Source organism: Rhincodon typus, chromosome 5, assembly GCF_021869965.1.
Source record: "Rhincodon typus isolate 14 chromosome 5, sRhiTyp1.1, whole genome shotgun sequence".
Taxonomy (NCBI): domain Eukaryota; kingdom Metazoa; phylum Chordata; class Chondrichthyes; order Orectolobiformes; family Rhincodontidae; genus Rhincodon; species Rhincodon typus.
In genome coordinates, this window is record NC_063336.1 from 93122946 (window position 1) to 93145770 (window position 22825).

The 22825-nt window shown below is 37.9% G+C and overlaps 1 protein-coding gene across 1 annotated transcript in view; it reads right to left on the bottom strand.

Annotated features, from left to right (window-relative positions):
• The window catches only part of LOC109928798 (CUB and sushi domain-containing protein 1-like), a 2165117-nt gene that overhangs the window by 1613136 nt on the left and 529156 nt on the right, over positions 1-22825 (bottom strand). Inside the window, exon 3 of the mRNA XM_048597409.1 lies at positions 6890-7002. Coding sequence (XP_048453366.1) covers positions 6890-7002 — 113 coding nt within the window. The remainder of the gene's footprint in view (positions 1-6889; positions 7003-22825) is intronic.

Sequence of the window (22825 nt, forward strand, 5' to 3'; positions counted from 1 at the left end):
TCAGAATGTTGCAACTTCTTCTCAGTGATTCAACCAGGGTCTGATTTTAGTCTTTAACAATCAAGGCACCCGGGTTTATTGTCAAGAGAATTCAGAACAGGACACATGATCCACTTCAATTTTCATTTTACCTGAAATTAGAAGTAGTCCCTAAATACAACAGTCTTACTTGTAGCAGCTCATAAGTTTTCACAGATTATTTTTCTATCCCTGCAAAACAGCCAAGCTCCATGATGCTTGCTTCGTACAGATTTAATTAAGTGTTGAAATTAAACCAAATGAGGACAATGAGCAGGATTCAGGCTGCGAGAAAAAGTTTTTTTTAGATTAGTTCCTGAAAATTACATGCTCTCTGCCATGGATGAGTAGGATTTTATTAGCAACATGTTACACAATTTAAACATTAACTCTAAAATGTTAGCTAATTAAGCAATTGAGACAGCAAAGCATTATTAATGCATTAATTACTCTTATAATTACAACTTCACTTCCCTGAGAATTCTTTACCACCTGCAAGCTCTTTTCCTGTTATCACGTCTTCAGGATCACAAACGTAACCATGATGATAACTTTGTTGTAAAAGAATCAGAATATTGCATAAGCATAATTGACTTGGAAGCAAGGCAGCTCAGCACAAAATGATAACTCCTTAAGAGTCTACAAGCTCAAAAGGATATGTGGTCAACACATTTCAGTGGTGATAGAATTAATAGACTGCACAATATCTGGTCAAGTTTCTTCATCTTGTGAATAGGTACATTCAAGCTGTCAAACTTGCTCTGATTCCAGTTGCAGAAGATGGCTGAAAGTAGATGTAGACTTCTTGCTATTAGTCACAAAGTTTATGTGTAATCATCCCACCCTTTGAAATTAACTCCATCTCTCTAACTTATTTTCTGTGATTGTGAGCCATCGATCTGTTTAATCAGAGAAGGACTTGAAAAATAAAAGCAGTGCTTGACAGAAAGCTGATTTTTTAAAAAATGGCTTAAAATGCATCAAATGCACAGCAGGTCAGTCAGGATATGAAAGAGATTATATTTTAATGAATTGTATTTTTAAGTTGTTATCTTGTGACTTCTGATCAAGATTTTGAGATCTCCCTAAAAAGTTAACGTACAGTTCTCTTTTGGTTATGAGCCAACCTGCTGTGCTCTTCTGTCATTTTCTCTCATTACTCCACAGAATGACTTTGCTTCCTGGGGTCATACCAGAGGCTTCTTAAAATAATGTAAACCTACATCATGAATAGCTCATCCATTTTTAATAAAACAGAATGCAGCTCTGAATCTTTTTGTGTCACCCTCTAATGTCATACCACTCTGCTACAGAATGCAGAATATCTGTAGGATACAAATGAAATGACCTAGAGACATGTCATGTTCCATTACATGTTTGACAGAAAAAAATTCTCGAGCTGACACAAGTAATGGTTTCAAATAAATATTTCACCAATCCTAGAGATTCAGTGGGATTTCTCATCCAAAAATCAGGAGTGTGGCTTGATATGAAACATGACTATAAATCACGCACCATTTAGTCAACTCAATTCTTTCCCGATGATAACAACTAGTACACTGAATCAACTAACGCTTTGGGATGTAAATCATTGCAGTTATAAAGGCAATTTTCAAAATGCATTGGCCAATGTGAGATATACATCAGTCACCATGTCTAAACTGTCAGAATGTAAAGATGAGTCTGCAGCCTTCATTCTTAACATTGATTAGGAGATGCATTTGTCTTCACCCTTATCCGAAAGGTACTGATACCAACAGGTGTAGGAAGTGCCACTATTGTTCATAATGACTATCAAAAGGTGAATTGTCACCTCTCAGAGGTCCTAGACCAACTATAAACAGCTAATTCAGAAAATTATATTTTCATTCCATTTTATTGATTGCTGGGAGTATTTACTCTGCTATAGTTTGACTATTAGCTGTAAATTGTACATCATGGGAGCCATTGACAGTTCTCATTTTGAATTCTTCTCAAAATATCATTCACATTCTCTTCTTTAGCTCCCTCTCAGATTGAGGTATGGTTTTGGAGTACGTACCTTCTTTTGTGACATACATCACATACCTTCCAGGCTCTATTATAACAGAGCCTGATCCACTCTTTAATTTATTGTATCAACTTGGACTAAATTTCTCTCTCTCAGCCCAGATCAAGGACAGAATGAGACAATTTCCCCGGTTTGTACAATTGAGTATTGCACCATACAATGCTCCTAACTTAATCTCTGAAAATTACTCCCATCCTCATTGGGTTTTCTTTGCTTTGGAAAAGTGTTACTTTAGGAAAATGTGATGAAAATATTCATGTATCACAGTCATATTTTCATTTGCACACAAGACGGTGTCCTGAGGTCTGTCTCAGAATGGATGAGAGGATACCGTTTAAAATCTGCAGGAACATTCTTCCATCCAATTTACAACATGTTATCCAATACATTTAATATCCTACCTTTGTCTCCACCATCTTTTTCACCACTCCTCCCTTTGCCTACTGTCCATAGAATCATAATAGTTACCAACAAAATAGTGAAGAATTTCATGTCAAAAAAAACTGTCAATCCCATTCATAAAACTGGGTGCTAATCCACTGCAAGCATTTGAAATAATGTAAAATTCTGGAGGACTTCAAATTCTAATTAGTATTGAAAGCTCCCACCTTAAACCATTGGGAGCTTTAAATATATTTGTTCATCTTTTCATGCAGTTTCTTAACATTCTAATGTGCAGAGCATGCTTTCTAAATTCAGAACTAATAACTTGCTCTAATACAATAATCCAGTATAATTTTAGTCTGACGAAAAATGAATAAGGTATTGGAAGTTCCTGCTTCTGGCTTAGATTGACTCCTTGGAACTACCAAAACCATTGTGACCCTCAATAGCATTCAATGTTTGGATTGTTCAAAAGACCCCTCAGTTGTCTGGGATTTAGAGTCTCAATGTTCAAACACTCAATTTTTAACCAGTTAAGTTCTGGTTATGATCTTCATAGCCCTTCACCACCAACTCAGTCCAATGCTCTAGCCATGCCAAACCATGCCATTTAACCCATGCACCTACCCCCTTCCATGGTCCTTCTTACACTTTATGTCAACCTTTGTCTCTGTATCCATTCCATGGTGTCTTATTCTTCCATGCCAACCTACACCATTCCATCCATAACCCGTGCCAATTCATAACTCTGTGGTAATTTAAAGCCAACTAACCATAACTCCAACACATGATCATAGCTCAATGTATCCCCTGTGCCAACACAAATTGATGCTCTGGCGTCATCTTGTCTAGGGCTACAGTGAAAAATTGGTAACAAAGTTACCATCAGAACAACTTAAAAAGATATTTTTGAGCAGCATCAATGTTTTTTCAAAACAATTACCGAGTGCAGGTTCATTTGGTTGTTTTTGCATCATTTCCCTGCCCTTTATTAGTACAGATAGCTTTTCATATGAAGCAAGACAGAACAATTAATTGATCAAATTCTAATTATATACACTAATGGTTAGAGTGTAACATGCAGATTTGAAATGCAACATTCACATTAGAAGTATTCAGAGTCTAATCTTTAAAACAGATAGTGATCAACAATTTAAGTTTTGCGACTTGAGCTGTTTTACAGTTGACTAAAACTCAATAGTGGTTGACTCGAAACAAAAACACATCTTGGAATGATTTAAATAACAAATGGTTCAAGATCAGTGGACTTGTATAATGCTGGGAGCTATTACCTCAAGCCCTTGAAGTCACAAATGCTGTGATTCCTGGGTTGCATGACGTTTATGTACTTGCTAGGTGTTTTCAGTAAGGGACAACGATAACATTGTTGTTTTGATTTTGGGCTTGTATTTAGAATCTAAACTGTACAAATAACTTACACTTCAGTTCTCTCTGTGCACAGATATTAACCTTCAAAAACCATGAAACTTTTACCAATGTCATTGCTGAAATAATGCTTTATATTCAGCACCATAAAAATTCACAGTTATGAACTGAAATCTATTCAGGATCACAGACCATTGAAAATTTATGAACGCATGGTGTGGCCACTCTAACATGAGTAGGTGCAGACAATTCGACACACGCAGTTTGAAACTAATTCAACATTGTAGGTCAATACATCACTGATAGAGATCAATGCAACAACATGAGTTAATATCAAAGTACTAACACAAACTACTGTCAATTTGTTACTCACACTGAGATTGATGTAGATTTCTTTTTGTTCTTGCTGGACATATAATATTTAGAGGCTTACATCCGTAATATTTAAAGAGAACATAATATACAAAGCAACTCAGTTACTTATATAAACCACAGAATTTTCAGGCAATTTTACATTCATTTTATATACTGATAAAATAAACTATGAACCTTGAGCAGAATATAGTCCACGATAACACAAACAATTAATAATACATTAACTAATTAGTTCAATTAAGGTTTCAAATGCATAAATTTAAAAAGTTCTGTGTCCACAATTACATCAAGTAACTCCTTCAAAATCTCAGGCAAACAAGCAGAAAGGAAACAAAAATGTCATCCTGTTATATGAACGTATTTCAATAAGAATGCTTTTCTTTGATTCAGCTAAGAGAATCTTCACCAATCTTATTGCATGTGTCAGAAGCTCAGGTTTTGAATGCTGAAGGTAAATCATTATTTATGATTGCATTGCGAAATTACAGATCTAATTCCAGTGCTGTCAAAACAAGAAAACTCAGAGAAATTTGTTGTTGCCTCTTTTTTATAATGGCCAAAGATTTGACATTAGCTTTTATTCCTGATGTCAATGCTAGGAGATTATTTTGCATTGCACATTGCTGTCCATATATCTCGTCCTATTAGCATACACCTAAAGGTTAGATCTTTTGAATAACATGAAGAGCAACCAGCAAACCTTCAATGTGTGCATTAAAAGAAACAATTTTATGACAACAAATTCTTATAAAGATTATCCAAACTAACAATAAAGTTCACTTCCTTTTTCTACTAAGACCTTTGTGTTTTTATTTCCTTTGTGGCTTTATGCGAGCAAATGGTGAGAGAAATACAAACATAATTGCAAATAAATTAGCACCATTATTTGAAACTATTAAATAGATTTCTTTCATATCTTTTGTCTGAGATGAGTTATTTTCACATAGTCACGTGCTTGAGGAGGGAATCTACTAAAATAGGAAGGGTAAATGAAGACATTAATGGATCTTTGCTGATCTTTTACCTTATTTTACCTTTGTAAATTTCAGAAAACAATTTACCAAATAATTGTCTAAGTTCATCCAGATTCTACCTTTAACTTGGACTTGGATGGGAGATTTCAAAAGATTCCCATGCATGCAGCCAATGAAATGTCCCTTCTAAATATCAGTCAAATTACTTCTGCAAACTGAAGAAGCTCTATATTGATTTCTCAGAGTGGCATTTCTTTATCTCGGCCAAATCCTCACCATTTCTTTGCTGTCCGGCTGCTATAAATCTCTCAAGCCTGTTAAATTCCTCCAAATTTGATCTTATATTCATTTGCTACCCAACGTAAATTCAGACGAGACTAAAATTCTCACCCAGCCACCTTATGTCACAGTTATTTGCTCCTTCAGGTCAGGGCTTTTGGTCGTTATTTTACCTCCCTCCTCAGGTGATATCTTTGAAGTAGAATGTACATGAAATCCATGTCCATTTCTGGATTTAGCAGATTAATTGTTAATTAATTGTTAATTGTTCCTTAAAAGCAAGAAATGGTGGTTTCAGATCTTAATTTCCAGACTGCAAATGGCTGGAATATTTCTCCAGTTTGCCAAAGTGTTTTTTTGTTTCTTATTAAACTAACAATTGTTATGTTACATGAAAAAGAAATGCATTATCACTCTTTCACTCTCGCCAAACCTGTTCACTGTGCAGTTGTCCTTTCTGCCTCACTGATGTTTTCCTCCCTTGATGGTGTCGTTATTGCTTCGTTTTCAAGAGTGTCCAACTGTGATACCTCAGCCAATAAGTTATTGTTCATATGAACACGGCTTTCCCTGCTAGATTGTTGTCTAGATTAGTGAGTACTGATTCCAGCAGATCCATTGGGCTCACACTGGTGGCGAGCTTTGTGATGGATTGCATGACGCTAAGGGCCCTTTGAAACCCAACCCTGCAGCCTTCCAATTGCTGCTGGCCAAAGCTGGCTTTCAGGAATGTCTGGCATTTAGGTGCCAACAGTGGGAACTTAGTAGTGATGCAAAATCCATAGTGTAACATTTTACCATCATGCATCACCAACTTGAATATGTCCATCCAAATGTGAACGCACATCTTCAATATCTGTTTATCCTTTTATTAAATCTGAAGATCTGGAAGTGGTGGTGAGAACACAGTCCTGCTGTAACTGTTTCCCTACAGCTTCCTGAAATTGGGGCGTGGAAAGTAGAACAGTGGGTATCAGTATTTACTCGAGGCTAAACCGACTTTCACCTGATATCTATACCTATGCATTTCCACTGAGGTCTTGTTTGACATGAAGCTGGAAGGAACACTTTACCCAGTTCTCTTTCTAATCAAGAGATGCTGACACTAATTTTTGGTAACTGACATGAACTAACTTGGCATACCCAAGGTTTCACTTCTGATCTGTGCCGCTTATCTTCTCACTGAGTAAAAACACTCAGTCATTGGGAGGAACCCCCTGCTTTCTGCTTATTTGTTGAATTTAAGCACAGTTGAGTAGGGGGAAAAATGTGCTTCACAATCAGAAATGTTAATGTTCCAATACAAAAAGAATAAGACATTTCAAAATGTAACAGCGCAGATGTAAAACAGATAAAAATTGTGGAAATCCTACCTTCATAAACAGCACAGATGTAAAACAGATAAAAATTGTGGAAATCCTACCTTCATAAACAGCCTTGAATCCTTGTGCACTGACAGCAAAATCTGTGGTGAACCAGAGTGTAAGGATTGAGCCTGTGCTGACAATGGGGGACGGAAGTTGGAAGCCAGTCACCCTGAAAAAAAAATGCAACATGAAGTGAGTAAACAAATGATAAACAAATCACTTTGCACTAAAAAAAAAAGCCTTTTTTATGGATTATCATTATTTCGCTACATTTTCTTAACGTTTATTATTTGGAAAGGAAGAATGTTCAGCAGAGAAGGAGGAATGGTGGCACCAAATGAATTGCAACTTTGGAGGGTCAGCATAGATACAATGGGCCAAATAACCTCCTTCTGTGCTGTTGCCATTCAATGGTTCCACTCCAAAGAATGGCAAAAACAAATATTCAGGATTTAAACTTCATAGAACCCACTTTCCTCGTGTGTCACGGTTAAAAAAAACAAAGCAGAAGTGAACATTGTAAATATTTATTTGTAAATTTAAAATTATTAATTTCAGTTGTAAATTTTAACTGTAAATATTTATAAATTGTAGACTGAACAAACAAACTTTAATTTATATAGCTTTCTTCATGATGTCCTTGAACAATTTAAAACCATTCAAGTTCTTTTGAAATGTAGTGATTGTTGTAATGCTGATGAAAAGGGAGACAATTTGCATTTAAAAAGATCGCACATCAATAAGTTAAACAAACTTTTCACACTGGTGTAATTTGACTTAAAAATATTGGCCAAGATACCAAGAACACACAATGTTCAAAAATGCTGTGCATGGTTTTACCTGAGAGGACAGACAAGCCACAGTTCAGCAGATCATTTTGTAGAACCATATTGATACACCTGATCAAGACAACCGATTAAAGCATCACTTCTGATGCAAAAGACATTTTTAACTCAGCTGATGAGAATGCCCAACCTGATTCGATGCATCAATGTTAATCTGTAATACTCCCATATTTGATCAAACCATTTAGAGAACTGATTATTGAGTCAATCAATGATCCTTAACGTCAAGACCTAATGATGATTCCAAGTGTTGCTTGGTTTGGTACGTCATAACAGGTTTGGCCCAGTTCATTCACTTGTGGTTAACACCGTGAGGTCTAACAAGTTTGATGCAAAAAATGTCCGATTTTTTTATTTAAATAGAAAGCTTGAGACAAAGGGGTTTCAAAATACAGAGCAAGCAGTTTGACATTTTGAAACTGATCAGTTTCCATTTATTTTTAACAACTTGCACTTTCAGCAAGTCATGGAGAAGGCAAATAGAATGGTGGGTGTAAGTAGGGAGGCTTTGCTAAAACTACAAGATCACAGCTGAAATACTGGGAACAGTTTTGGGCTCCTAATCTATCGAAGAAAAGATATACTGTCATAGGAAGTTGACCAGAAAAGGTTCATTAGGTTGATACCAAGTATGGATGAACTGTCTTATGAGGTTGAGTAGCTTGCCTATCCTCATTGAAATGTAGAAGAATGAGAGGCAACCTCCTTGAAGAATACAAGATTCTTAGCAGGCTTGACAGGTTAGATGTGGACAGGTCGTTTCCCCTTATGGGAGTCCAGGACTAGACGTCATAATCTCAGAATAAGGGGTCACACATTTAAGACAGATGAGAAGGAATTTCTTCTCTCAGAGCGCAGTGAATGTTGTGTTGTTAAGTATATTGAAGACTGAGATAGACAGAATTTTAATCAGCAAAGGAATCAAGAGTTATGCAGAAAAGGCAGGATAGTGGAGTTGAGGGTTATTAAATCAGCCATGATCCCATTGAACGGCTGAACAGACTTGATGAGATGGATGGCCTATTTCTGCTCTTGTATCTTATAGTCTTATCATATTTATGTGTAAAAGAACTAAAGATTGACATTGTACACATATTCTAGATTTGGTCCTGATCCATTCTTGTCAAAAAAAAGGTATTCTTGATTCATAAGTTGTCTGTAAATGAACAAAGTAAACTCAGCCAAGGAATGATACTCCACTGAACTGAACAAGATTACTAATGACTATTCCTCTGTGGTAGGTCTGTACTGGTTGTAATTTTGAAGCAATAGATTAATATTATGACAGCGCACAGTCAACTTTGCAATAAAATTCAATAGCAACTTTTCATCTGAGCAATTAAACCATTTAGATTCAACCAGTGCACATTTTTAGTACTGCTTCTGTATTATCAAGGACTAGCAGCATGTAGGAATAATGTACCAAATCAATAATAAAAATTAATACAGTGTTTAGCCTTGTTGAAGTAAACTACTAGCTGCACAGTGCAGCAATGCTTTGAAAATAAAAATACTTTTCCCGAAACTGTAGTTTAAAAGACACTGTAGTTATTCAGTTGAGGTCATGTCTGCTCCATGTGTTAGCCAATCAAGTCATTCCCATCTGCTTCAAGACTGTAAAGCAGAAGGTAACTTGTATTTTCAATCAATGCCTTCCTCCAGAGTGAATTTTCTTCCATGCTGTTGCCCAGCAGAAGATTACACTTTCTTCAAGCATTTTTCAGTCAGTGTCTCTTCAATCTCATTTATCATGACAGAATTCCATCACTCCCCATGCAGACAGATGCAGTGCACAGTGAAACAGCATTGGCCTGAGTTTGGATGACTGAAATCTTAGGCTGCTTTACCTATCATGTACTTCAAAGTCCTGAGAAATGTTTGTCGACTTGCTTGCCAAGTCTTTAGCAAATATTCTAATGAGTATTTGTTTATATTTTAACAATGATGTTAAGTTTTACCAATGAATTTTGACGATAGCAAAATTTTTTTCTGAAGAAGGGTCCAGACCCGAAACGTCAGCTTTCCTGCTCCTCTGATGCTGCTTGGCCTGCTGTGTTCATCCAGCTCTACACCTTATTATCTGAGCTTATCCAGCCTTTCTTCATAGCTGAAAAGCTCCATCCCAGGCAACATCCTGGTGAATCTCCTTTATATCTCCTCCAGTGCAATCACATTCTTTCTATCATGGGGAAATTAGCTTTTTAAAACCAAAATGTCTCACAATAATGAGAATGATTGCACAGCAGTGTAGCCATTTTTCCTTGACACACCATAAATTGGTTTATTTTATCTAATTATTTTGTATTTGCATAAAATAAGTTTTACTGACCAAAAGTAGTCCCACTAGTGTTGACAATGGAATGGCTCAGAAAGCCATTTCGACTTCACAGAGTAGTACATATCATGCAATATTAGATCAATTGCTCTCTTGTCTTTGAGATAGTTATATAATGGGAGGCTGGTCTCTTACCAAGAATTTCATATCATCCTGCACAGTCAAAGTTATGCAATAAAGCCAAATATAAGTTTTTGAGGCTGGGGACATACAACACAATTCAAATGTAATCATTTTGTAAGCTTTGTTTGTTCTCAATGGTAACTTTCAGTTTCGGAAATCTGTGTTTCAATTTCTTTCGCACTATTGAAATTTTATTGGTGTGCCCTGGTCTATATTTTTCCAAATGAATAGTCTTCCAAAGCTATAGATTCAGGTAGAGAAACCAGGGAGGTTTGTTAGGAATAGTGTCATTGATATGTTGTGCCTGATGAAATCAGTTGATTTATCTGAAGTTATCTAAAGTAGTCAGCAGGGAAATATATATGGATGTCATTTACATGACTTCCAGGAAGCATTTTAGAAAATCCCTCATAGGAGGCTGCTTGCTAAAATTGCAACTCGTGGAATTGAAGGAAAGTTATTGACCTGGTGAGCGGCAGCAGACAGACAGTTGGAATGGTGGGCCGATACTTTGTCGAGTAGGATGGAATTAGTGGTGTCCTGCAAGGATCTTGAAACCTTGATTGTTAACAGTATTTATTTCTGAATTGGATGATGGAAAAGAAAGCCTAATTTCCAATGTTACCGATGACATTAGTTGATAGCATTATAAAAAGTGTTTATGTAAGAATAACATGATAAGGAGGTATTGACAGATTAAGTGAATGACCAAAACAAAGGGAAACAAATTTAAAGGGAGGCCAAAGTGAAAATATAACAGGGTAATTTCTAACTGGGAAAAGCTTTGAAACTGTCAAGCCATAAAGTGCATTGGAGGTGTAGATACATAGATTAATAAAAACAGGTCAAGAATAGATATAGGAAAGAATCAGAAGGCTTACGGGATGTTGGCCTCTACATAGAGTGGAATAAAACATGAGATGATAACTATCTTGTTTCAGTCATGCAAAGCTCTGGTCAGGCTCAAAGCACAGTTTGGTTCACGAAAAGTGATAGAATCACCAATAGTAACCTGCATTACAGATTCAGAGAAAAATGTCTGGAGTAAAATTCAAAAATATAAACAAAGTGAGCATTTTTACACCTAATGTTTAGCATTTAATTAATTACTCTGGGGGCTTGAGTTTACAAGGGAAGGGCTGAGAGGGTGAATTCTTTGTGCCATCTGTTCGAGCCCAAACCAATGGACAAAATTCTGAAAAGGCTGCTTTGCTGTGCATGCTGCAATGGCTAAAGTAAACAGAGAGTAGGATTTCTGTCAATCATGGGAATCAGCATCACCAGAACCCAACTGTGGACACTTGTTGAAACTACAAGCAGTCTCTCAATGAAGAGAGAAATAGATCCCGGATTCAGGTAAGTCCATGATTTTTGGGCAGTGTGGAATTAGCTACAGTGGGACAGGGGTGATGGGGACAGGGTTTGGAGGCCAGATGGTGAGACACAAACTTGTGGCTGGTGCTCTCAATATGCACAGGGCACCTCAATGCAAATGGTGAGAAAAGCAGAATAGCAACTCTTGCTCATCCATCCAAGCTGACTGTACCAGGCCCTGAGCCAAGGGAATATCTTGTTTAAAATATTGTGGTTAATCTTGGTTAACTTGGTTAATCAGTTAAAATGGCAATAACATGTCCATCAAGCTGAATCATGCTTTTAGTCAAAATGGATTAATGATGAGGAATTGAGGCAGCAGAGAAGGAGGCAAATACCACACTATGAATCCAAATACCTCATAGGACACCCTGCCCCATATGCCTAAAGATCTGCAGATTAACATCAGCCCATCCAGTCACATAAATATTCATGGCAGAAACTCTTAACCCTGATTAGGCACCACCCTTAAATTGAAGAACTGTCATCGACATTTGATATTTGGGTCAAATTGTCTTGTTATCATGGTCAATTGCCAAATAATGAGTTCTTTAAAAAAAATTGGCAGGTGGGTAGCCAATTTGGCCATATGTTACAAATCAAAAGGCCACATTTTGTGCAGGCACAAGATGGCAGCAATCCTGACTTGTCTCAGCCTGAGATGTGGTTATTTTTGTTATGCAGGTAAATGCTACTTTGCATGCAGCAAGAACCTAGAAACAGCATAACTGAATGATCAATTGATCTATTGCTGGTATTTCTCCCATGGCATGGAGAACTCACAGCTGTTCCTGGAACTTGGAACAATGTCACAAGACCTTTGACATCCAGCTGAAGAATCCGATGGAGTAGAATCAACCAAGTTTAATATCAACCCCAAATTATAACATCTCCAACACTGCAAAACTACCTTAGTGCTGATATGTCAGTCTCCATTCTGTGTCCATCCTACTTAAAATCTTGACCTGGTCTGGCCTACATGTGACTCCAGACTGGTAGCAATGTGGTTGATTTTAAATCACTCTGAAATCCTGAGCAAGCTACTGTGTACAAGGGCAATTAGGGATGAGAAATTAATGCTGGTCTTTCCAGTGACACACAGATCCCACAGCACTTCCTAGTCCCACAGTCCCAACCACCATGGAGGTCAAGAACTTCAGTACCATGGCAACGTAATTCTAATTCAAGTTACTCAGCATCATGGCTTAGATGCTTCCTGCTGCCCTGTCATTGGTTGTTGAGTTAAAAGCAACTATGAGAGCATCCGCACTACAAAAACAGAAAGAATGAACGCCACTACTTTCATCAGAGCAACAAAGCAATACATGGAGTCTTGCCGGCTTCTTCCATGTCCTTAGATTAAATGTAGGAAAAAAAAGACCAGAAAGAAGCAGCTTCAAAACAGAGCTTTAAAGGTAATGTTGACTTCCCCTCTTTTCTCCAGATTCTTTCAAATCACTATGGAGATCAGCCAGGGGTGCATTTATTTCAGCCTAAATCTTGTGGGAATGCTTGTTGCTAAGTAAACACAGTGAACATTGACATCTTACAAATGGGACTCTTGGAGTCTTTTAAGTTATCCACAGTACAGAGCAGCTCATACCAAAAAGTCATTTCCTTTTATTTCAACATTTTAGCTTCTGTTCGAAAGATTTCCAGACTCATCAAACTATTTGCTTATATTTCTGGCAGAAACATGTGATCATTCTAATTTGAAGCATAAAAGAACACCACAACTTTGACTTTGAGAATTGAAGCAATTTGTGCAATTGCAGGAGTTGTTCTTTGGAACAAATGGATCTTTCATAATGTTAATTCACTACATTTCAGGGAAGAGCAAGAACTGCATTCCTAGTCACATTGTCCAGCTTATTTTAACATTTTTTTAGGACACTGAAATAACTGCACAGAGGCTGGTATCCACCTCCAAATCACCCTTTATTTACAAGTGCATAGTACACTGGCTGTGTCCATCCAGTTCGGAGTAAGTTCCTCAAGTGAGGAGATTCTGAATCTCCTGCTTGTATCTGTCGGCCAAGGTTTCTTGATTGGCCCAGGTTAACAACCCCAATCAAGGATCACATAGTCAATGAGATCCACCTGGCTCTTGTTCCTATCACTACATTGTCCTAGGTTTTTTTTAATCAGACTGTTATGATACAACTCTGGAGCAAGTGAGATTTGAACATGGGCTTTCTGGTCTAACTATATGTATGCTACCACTGCAACTCAAGTGCCCCTTTACAAATTATGATAACCTTGCCCAAACCATTGGAAAGACTTCATTGGTAGTAAAACATTCAGTTAGAATGCTTTCCAAATAGATAGTAGGGGGTTTATTTTCCTATTTAACCATGTTAGTCCACACCTCTGGAGCAGGTTGAACATAAAACCAGGCCTGTCAATCCAGAAGTAGGGACACTACTGCTGAGCCACAAAGGGCCTGCAAAGCAGTCATCCTGAGGTAGTCTCCCATCCAATTACTGATCCAGGCCTGAATCTGCTTAGCTCCTAGCAGCTAACATTTTTAAACTAGTATGGCCATAAGCACAACACAGTTAACACCTGATTTTTAATTCCAGAAATTCTTTCTTCTCAACATTTCATTAATTGGTCATAGTGGGATGTGAACCTGGATCCCCAGAACACAGTCTGGAGTTCAGGATTGTTAGCCCAGTGATATAATCATTCTACCATCACCTCCCTTGTCTGTAGGGGCTATCAAAGCAGTGTGACAAAAATGCTTCCAGTGATTAGTGCTCTAGGTTAAGAAGACAGCTGAACATTAGTATACCAATATAGAGAAGTGAAAGTTACCATCGTCCCAGAGAACGATAGGCTGCTCTCTCATTAGAACAAGACAACTGGTGATGAGTTTAACCTGAGGGTCGCTATGCCCCAGGCAAGAGGCAAGTTTGAGAAGGTGGAGCCTTCATACATGAATATAAGAAAGACTTTTTTTAATAAGGAGAAAAGTGTTTGATGACAGGACGCAGGGTCAAAATTAATAAGTATCAAGCAAGATAAGATTAGCTTATTTCCCTACAATATTACTATGGCTCTGTGAAACATGCTTGCAATGATGGTAATTGATACTATTCCAGTCAGCTTTTTCAAGAAGAGTGGTGGAGACATTACTAAAACTATTGATTACTGATGGTGAATGTCTAATACATTCCACTGCCTGGTTCTTAAAGTACAGGCGATAACACATTTATTTCAGATGGGTTAACACCTTCCTTAAATGAAGGGCAGAATGCACTAAGTACTTGTCTGCTCAAATCACCAAGAGTAATTGGAATTAAATTTAAAGCCACGATGGGTTAAAAGGCCCTTTTCATTCAATAATTTTAAGCTCATTTGTAAAAAGAAAAAGCTTGAAATATTATTTATATCTATTCCTTAATTTTGAAGGATCAAGCAAACTTTATTCATTGAAAATGACACAAGCAATAATAATCAAATTTAGTCTTTGACAAATTGATTCTCTCTTAGGTAAATGTAAAAGATCCTATGGCAATATTTTGAATAGCCCTCCAATGTTTCGGCTGATATGTTTCCTTCTTAAACATCATTAAAACAGATTATCCAGTAGTTAATAACATTTTGGAAGAACTCATTGTTTACAAATTGGTTCCAACTTTCCAACATTAAAGCACTGACTACACTTCAAAAGTACTTCAATGGCACTTTGAGACAACCCGAGGTAAATAAAGGCAGCATATATATGCAAGTGGTGGCACACTGCAGATGTTCTATCACTCTTGTCCACTGTGGGCGCAGATTTATGTATATTATCTGTGATAGGTGCATGATGTTACAAGTGCTAACTCCTGCTGCATAAAATCGTAACAAATACTGTCTTGTAACCTGTCTGTGTAGCTGTCTTGATGAGCACCCTGTTTTTTCCTTGTTGCGTAAAAACAAAACGCTAACAAAACTTTCCCCAAGAACCAATAATGCCACAGTTATTTTAAAATTATACCTTCCTATAAACAAACTTAATGAACCCATAAAAGATCCAAGAAATGCTTGAAGAAAAATCCTAGCAGATTAGAATTAGTTTGATGTATTGTAAGCAATGCATGTACATCTATGCATTGAACGTTCGTAATCATTAAGTAATTAATGATGGAGTAAGTAATGTCATTTAGATAGCAAGGCTGGCTGTTAGTGATTCCCTTGTCAGTGAGATTATCGTATGACGTTCCTCCCACATTGGTGTGATAAATGCGATAATAACTAATGTGGCAGGTCAACAGTCTGGATTTATTAATTAGCACAAATATATTGTACAATTGATTTAACAGACTGAGAGGAGGAGAAACAACACATCTTGCACAACCTGCTCCATGTTTTATGAATTATTTCAGAAATTGCTTTTCTGTAGGTTTTTGTTCGGATGCACCATTATCTCATGGTGAGCTGCTGAGTCTTTGATTAGAGTAGAAGCATTACTAACAGGAACAGCAGAGAACTTCAAAATCAGCATAAGGAGGGAATGGACTGGTCCTCAGCCATTGGAGTTATAATGCTTAATAACCCTCAACCTTTAGGAATAATTCATAAAGCACATAAACAACGTGCTACCTATTAAATTCAATAATAGTGGTTTCCAGACTAGCACCGAACAGACTGCGAGTGTTTGCATGCTTTAGCAGGAGGTCCAAAACCAGTGGCAGCCACATCTAATGAGCAGGGAGCAGACATGGCAGCAAGTCCTCACCTCTATGGAGGAGACAGTACTGCCAACCACTGGTACAATGATGGTGCTGAAACTATAGAGGATGAATGTATGTGCCTACCTAATCTATCTCCTCATATCCCACTTTACATTCTTCCAGAAATCTGTTCTTTGTTGAGTTTGCACCTCTTTGATTTCCCTACTCCCCTTGTCCTTTCCATCCTTTCAGAGACTTGTAAAAGAATAATTGAGTCACGTGTAGTCTGTGACACCCTGGATAACCTGTTTAACTGGAAAAACCATGCATATATGCCTTGAAATGTGCTGAGAGGACGTACTGATCTCCCTCTCCTGGCCTGAAGAGTATCTATCCCCTCTATGATACAGTAGCCTACAATGAACAAAGAGTTGTCACACATGTTACATGATCCAGACTGGAAGGGTATCAATGAGAGAGAAAAAGAAAATCAGGGCCTCATTTATCTTCACAGCCACTGGTGCAATGTTATTTGCCACTTGTCAGCCCAATCTTGCATATTGTCCAGAACTTGTTGTATTTGGACATGAACTGATTTAGTATCTGAGGAGTCATGAATGGTGCTGAACTTTGTGCAATCATCCGTGAACATCCCATTTCTGTCTTTATGATGGAGGGAAGGTCATTGATGAAGTAGCTGAAGATGGTTCGGCCAAGATTACTAACCTCAGAAACTTCTGCTTAAGTGTCCAGGAGCAGAATGACTGACCTCTAACAACCACAAACATCTTCCATTGTGTAGGATAAGACTTCAGCTGGAAGAGAATGTTTGATCTGATTCCCATTGACTCCAGATTTATTTGGCCTCCTTGATGCAACATTCAGTCAAGTGAGGCCTTGACATCGTGGCAGTCACTTTGACTTCACCTCTGAAATGTCATACACAACAATGGCAGGATAAAACTACAAACAGTGCAATTCTTTAGCACAGTATTGTTCAAAAAGTATTGTCTCTTTGTGAGAGGGTCTAGGCCCGAAACGTCAGCCTCTCTGCTCCTATGATGCTGCTTGGCCTGCTGTGTTCATCCAGCCCTGCACCTTGTAGTCTCTTTGTGAGTTGTTTTGTGTATCTAAACATAAAGAGTCATTCATTCTCTCAACTTAAAAAAAGACAAATAAATGAGTATTTTGCATTCAAACTAAAACAATCAGATTCCAAGAGTGGACAGTACTATAACATCTGTGTACTTAATCACAAATAAGATTCAATTTCAAATGCTGAAAAGTTATTCGAATGGTGTCATCTTTGCGTCTACAAACGGGAATAAATTAATCATTGTGCAATGTTCGCAGATGTCATGGACAAATAATGCCATTGTCATTTTAATGAGTAAACCAGATATCTGGATAATTTTTCAAATATCGAAAAATCTACAAAGCATTGCTGAATACAAAGTCCTCCAATGCTTTATTGCATATTTCATTCTGCTCACAGCTTAAATGCAGCGAGTGCCATATAATCTGTACACTGTCGCATCTCGTGACATTGATGTTGTTACCATGCTTAATGTGGATATCCACTGCTTTGAGTGATTCAGGATTCAAACGCATGACTTTGAATCATGACCTATGGAATATAGCTTTGCAGACTTTGGTGTCTCAAGAGGAATCTATATACTTATTTGAAATGCTGGGAGTGATAATCCACAAAAACTACAATACACTGAGACCTTCAAACTAAGTCAAAACTTGGTTTTGCAACACTAAAGCTGACACAGCATTTTGAGATTTTTTTAACTTCTCGGCGTGACCAGTGACCCAGAACTTACACAGTTGAACCTTTAGAAGAGATAGGAGATAAAAAGAACATCAAGAGTTGTTATGAACTGAATATGAAAGGAAGAAAAAATGTAGCAATAAATAAAACAAAGCAGATTTTTGTGGCAGTAAAAATAGATAATGCTGCAAATACTCAGCAGATCTGGTGGCATCTCTGGAGTGAGAAACAGAGTTAATGCTTTAGATGAGGTCTGCTTTTGGAGGCTGACAGGGAGGTAAGAGGCCCCATAAAATGTGGCATAAGGCATTGAAGGGAAGTCCAACATCTTCTTACAAGAGATGTTGTCAACAACGAGAGTGGCAGTGGTGCAGTTGCCCACTAACTCATGGATGGGCAGTCAATTGGCCAATTGATGACCATTTCTCATTCCCACTCGTGTTTTTCTAGTGTCAGGACAAATTCCCACTATATAGGGAGGGGGCAGTTGGATTGAAGTGGCCAACAATGGACTTACTGTCCAGCTCCCCTCAGATAACAATGGCTGACCCTGAGGATCTGATATCATCACTTGAAAATTCAAGCCTCCAATTATCAGGCCCTGCCTCCCTTAAAGTCTTATGTGGCCTTGAAAGGCAGCTTAAAATGAAGGCACAGTGTGGAGCTGGAGGAACACAGCAGGCCAGGCAGCATCAGAGGAGCAGGAAAGCTAATGTTTCGGGTTGGGACCCTTCTTCAGAAACATCAACATATCTGTTCCTCTGATGTTGCCTGGCCTGCTGTGTTCCTCCAGCTCCACACTGTGTAATCTCAGACTCCAGCATCGGCAATTCTTGCTATCTTAAAATGAAGGCATTCACTTCATCTGTTATCAGCAGCAGTCATCTTTATCAGTAGCACAGCCAAGGCAACAGAGTCTCCAGCCCTCTCTTTGTGTCATGGTGTCACCTTTTCTGCAGCCATGGCCTGAAAAATCTCACCCCAAGTCCTGACATGCAAATTTCAGATGACCTTTTAAACCCTCCTCATTAGATTTGTTCACCGTTCACCCTTCAAAAGCACCACATTCTCAGCACACAAATCATTAGATCTTTGTGGGCAACTTTCTTTGAGGCCACTGAAAATTGCCACTTTACCAGTGACTGCAAAATCACGGACAATATTATTTGCTGTGTCACGAAGTTCAGTTGGCAAGATTTAAAAGAGAGCTTTGGATTTTTCACGGATATTTTACTATTTAATCCAGAGCCACTAAGCATAAACTAGAATAAAGAGCTACGAATGCAGTTCCCAGTGATTGGGTATTGGAAGGCATCATTTTCTACCCTATTCTCCAATGCCATCACCATCAGCCAGACTCCAACACTAAATGGCTGAGTAGATAATGTCAAGAACTCACTCACTGAGAGGTGTGTGTGTGTGTGTGTGTGTGTCTGTGTGTGTGTGTGCGCGTCTGTGTGTGTGTGTGTGTGTCTGTGTGTGTTTGTGTATGTGTCTGTGCGTGTGTGTGTGTGTGAGTGTGTCTGTGTGTGTGCGTGTGTGTGTGTGTGTATTTGAACATTTGTATTTGAAGTAAATGCATAAGCAGTTGTTCATGTTTTGGAAGGGGCAGAATGATTTGGTCGGCACAGACACATTCATAATGATAGAAAAATAATGAAAATCCATCTTAAAAATACTTATTCAGCAATTTCCTTTGTTTTCTCCAAATCAAAATTGTTATTCCTTCATCTCCCTGAATCCTGCTTCTCAACTGGCTACAATGGAATTATGCTGGATTCCTCATCCCCCTCAAATTTTCCAACAGTTCTATTACTTCACCAAGGTTGAGTCCCTTGAGAGTATATGATGGAGATTAAGACACTACCATTTTATGGAGGTTGCATTTATCAGCTAGAACTGCTCTTTCATCACATTCATTGCTTTAGTAGCTTCAGCCATTTTCCAGCCAGAGGTCTTCGCTTTCTGAACAACCCTCCCACAAACACAGCTCTCTGATCAAGGAGATGAACAGGTTCGTTCTTTCATAGGTTTTGCCTGTTCTGAGCTTAAATTGTCTAGAAGCATTACCGGTTGATTTGTGTCAGACCTCCCTGGTTGAAGTTTAGGGAGTAGGCACAGAAAGTTCCAGTCTCACAATCCTATGATTAGCAGATCAGGATGACAGAATTCTGCATTGCTCGGCCCTTCATTACTTTAAGTACTTTCATCAAACATCATTCATTATGCTTTTTTTTCCTTTCAAATTAGTGTTCAGAGTAATAATTTTGAAATCAGTGCAATGTATCACGCAACCCTGGCAGCTTGGACGTCTCTATTCAACACTAAATCTTGCAGCCACATAAATATATTACTCAGCTAGAGTGTGCAATTACCATTATTTGTGTTTCCAGCCACGTACAAAATCCATTGCAGGTCAATATGGTCAAAGTCTCAAAGGGTAAATGAGGCACAGTAAACCTTTGCTGTTGCAAGAGGGGTATCTATTCTACGTGAGCTTCTGTTTTACTTTTGTTTTCATGCATGTGCACAGGAATGGCAGCAGGGTTTAATCGGGTACACAGGCAGGGAAAGTGGAGGATAGAAAAGAATAAAAGGGAGGATGTTTCAGTTGGGAGAGTGGAAGCTAGGAGAGATCAAATGGCAAAAAGTGATTATGTTAGTGATGGAGGAATGGTGATAATGTTCACCCATCACTTTAATTCTCTACTCCACTCCCACTCTTCTGTAGTCCTCCGACACTTTTCCTGTAAAAGTCAATGTAAGCTTGAGGAATAGCACAATCTCTCTCTCTCTGACACTTTATAGTGTTCCAGATTCAATTGTGAATTCAATAGATCAGAACACCTACTCCATTTGTGTGTATGTTTTTAGCTGTTTATTTGTATTTGTGATGATGATTCTTCTTTCATATTGATCCCTTTTCCAGACAGATCTTTTGCTTCCTTACTCGTCCCTTTAACATCCTTGTTTGGCACCATTATCCCTTTCTTCCCTTTTAATCTTTTCTTCGTCCTACCCAACCACAGATGTCCTTCCTTTTTCTCCCCCACAAATCAATTTTTGAATTTGCTTATAATCTGTGCAATCTCTAAATATTTTCAATTTCTGATGAAGAATTATTGAACAGACATCTTAACACTATTGTTTCTCAAAAAACACTGCCAGACTTTATGAACAATTGTAGCATTTTCTTTTTTGTTTAAGATATTCAGCGCCTGCAAATGTTTTACTTTTGTATCATGGAGGATGCCCACTGACAATAAATAAATACACACTTTGTCTCACGTTTGTCAGTTGAAGCAAATACAGCAACAATTGCCTAATGTTCTCTTCAGTACCTGCGTAACAAGTGAGTGAAATACTAAGAGAAGTTGACATGAATATTAGGAGATCGTTCTGGGGCTTGAAATATGATCAGTGATTTTAGTTGTTATATAGAGCAAAAAGATCTAAGTTGGCCACACAAAGCCAGTACTTTAGCAATTTTGAAACTCCTAAACAAGATGTTGGAATCCCTGATAGAGGCTATATTGGTAACATTCAGTCACTACAACAGAAATTACCATAATGTTGTGTCCTGTAGCAAATGGTATTATTTCGACTTTTTAAGCTCACTATTTCAGTCAGAGGATATCTACATGTCTAATTAATTGGTGGACTGCTAAAATGGTAATTCTGCAGCCAGGTCAATATTGGATCTGGTATCTCTAAAATATCAGGCCTAACTGTTTCAGTGATGAATGAAGGGAATGTAGATGTCAACAGAGTGAGTGAAGGAGAAGGAAGTAGGGTAAATTAGAGTTTTATTAATGAGGCTTGAATTTCTAACTCTACAGTGAGAAAGACTCTCTGAGCAGGATTTGCAGATTGTCTTTCCAGAAAGCCTCACTACATCCTACTCTATGGAGAGTGTGATGGTGGGGGGTTTTGGGGGGTTGGGTATGGGGGCTTAATGTTTCTTTTGGGTGTCATGAGGCTGTGTTCCCTGTCATGTTCTGCCTTTACAGTGTAAATCCAGAAATTACATAACACCTGATAAATGTCAATGGCTCATTGAAAGAGCTTACCATCCTGCATTTTGGTGCAGCTCACAGCTGAGTAACAAAAATTGTGCTGAAATTGGTGAAGAATTTGTTATTATCTGTATATCTGTTCTTAACTGCAAATTGCTCAGTCTTTTTACAATCTACTAATTTTGGGCACCATCAATGAGTCACTATTTTACCCGCAAATTCTAATCTAACACCATATTTTCCCCAAAAAAATCTCAAGGGTAACAACTTTCACCACCACGAATGGAGCTGAAAATATTCAATGACAACTCCTCATTTTTGTGCATTTAATCTGTTGACCAAAGAAGCTTACAGCATGCCAGCATTTTTTCTCGTCTGACAAGGAAGAGGGTATTGTTCTTCTTGAGTTTGTTTATGTTCTGTGTAGCAATAGCTATAGCGAGAACTATATTGATAGGCAAACATTCGAGTTCTGATGTAAAGACAAATGTTCGCTCACTGATGAATGTCGTGGTAAAAAATTAAATTCATTGTGGTTGTTTTGACTGTCTATAAAAAGTTGTCCCTGTGGGTTCGCATTGCAGTCAAACTGCAAAGCAGCACTTTGTAGGCCAATAAAATACACAATCTTATCAATCAAATAAAGCAAGAGCACAAGCTATAGAAAAATTTTGACAGGAACTTCCACAAGCTGGGCATTTGCACTGAAAGAACGGGAGAAGTTATACTTTCCCTCATAAGGCAGGAATCATAAGACCTACTTCAAAAGAAAAACATTTAATTTCACTAAAAATGGTAATGTTACAACACAGTTTCCAGTTCCCACAATAACAAGTGATTCCTCAGACTGCACACCTAATG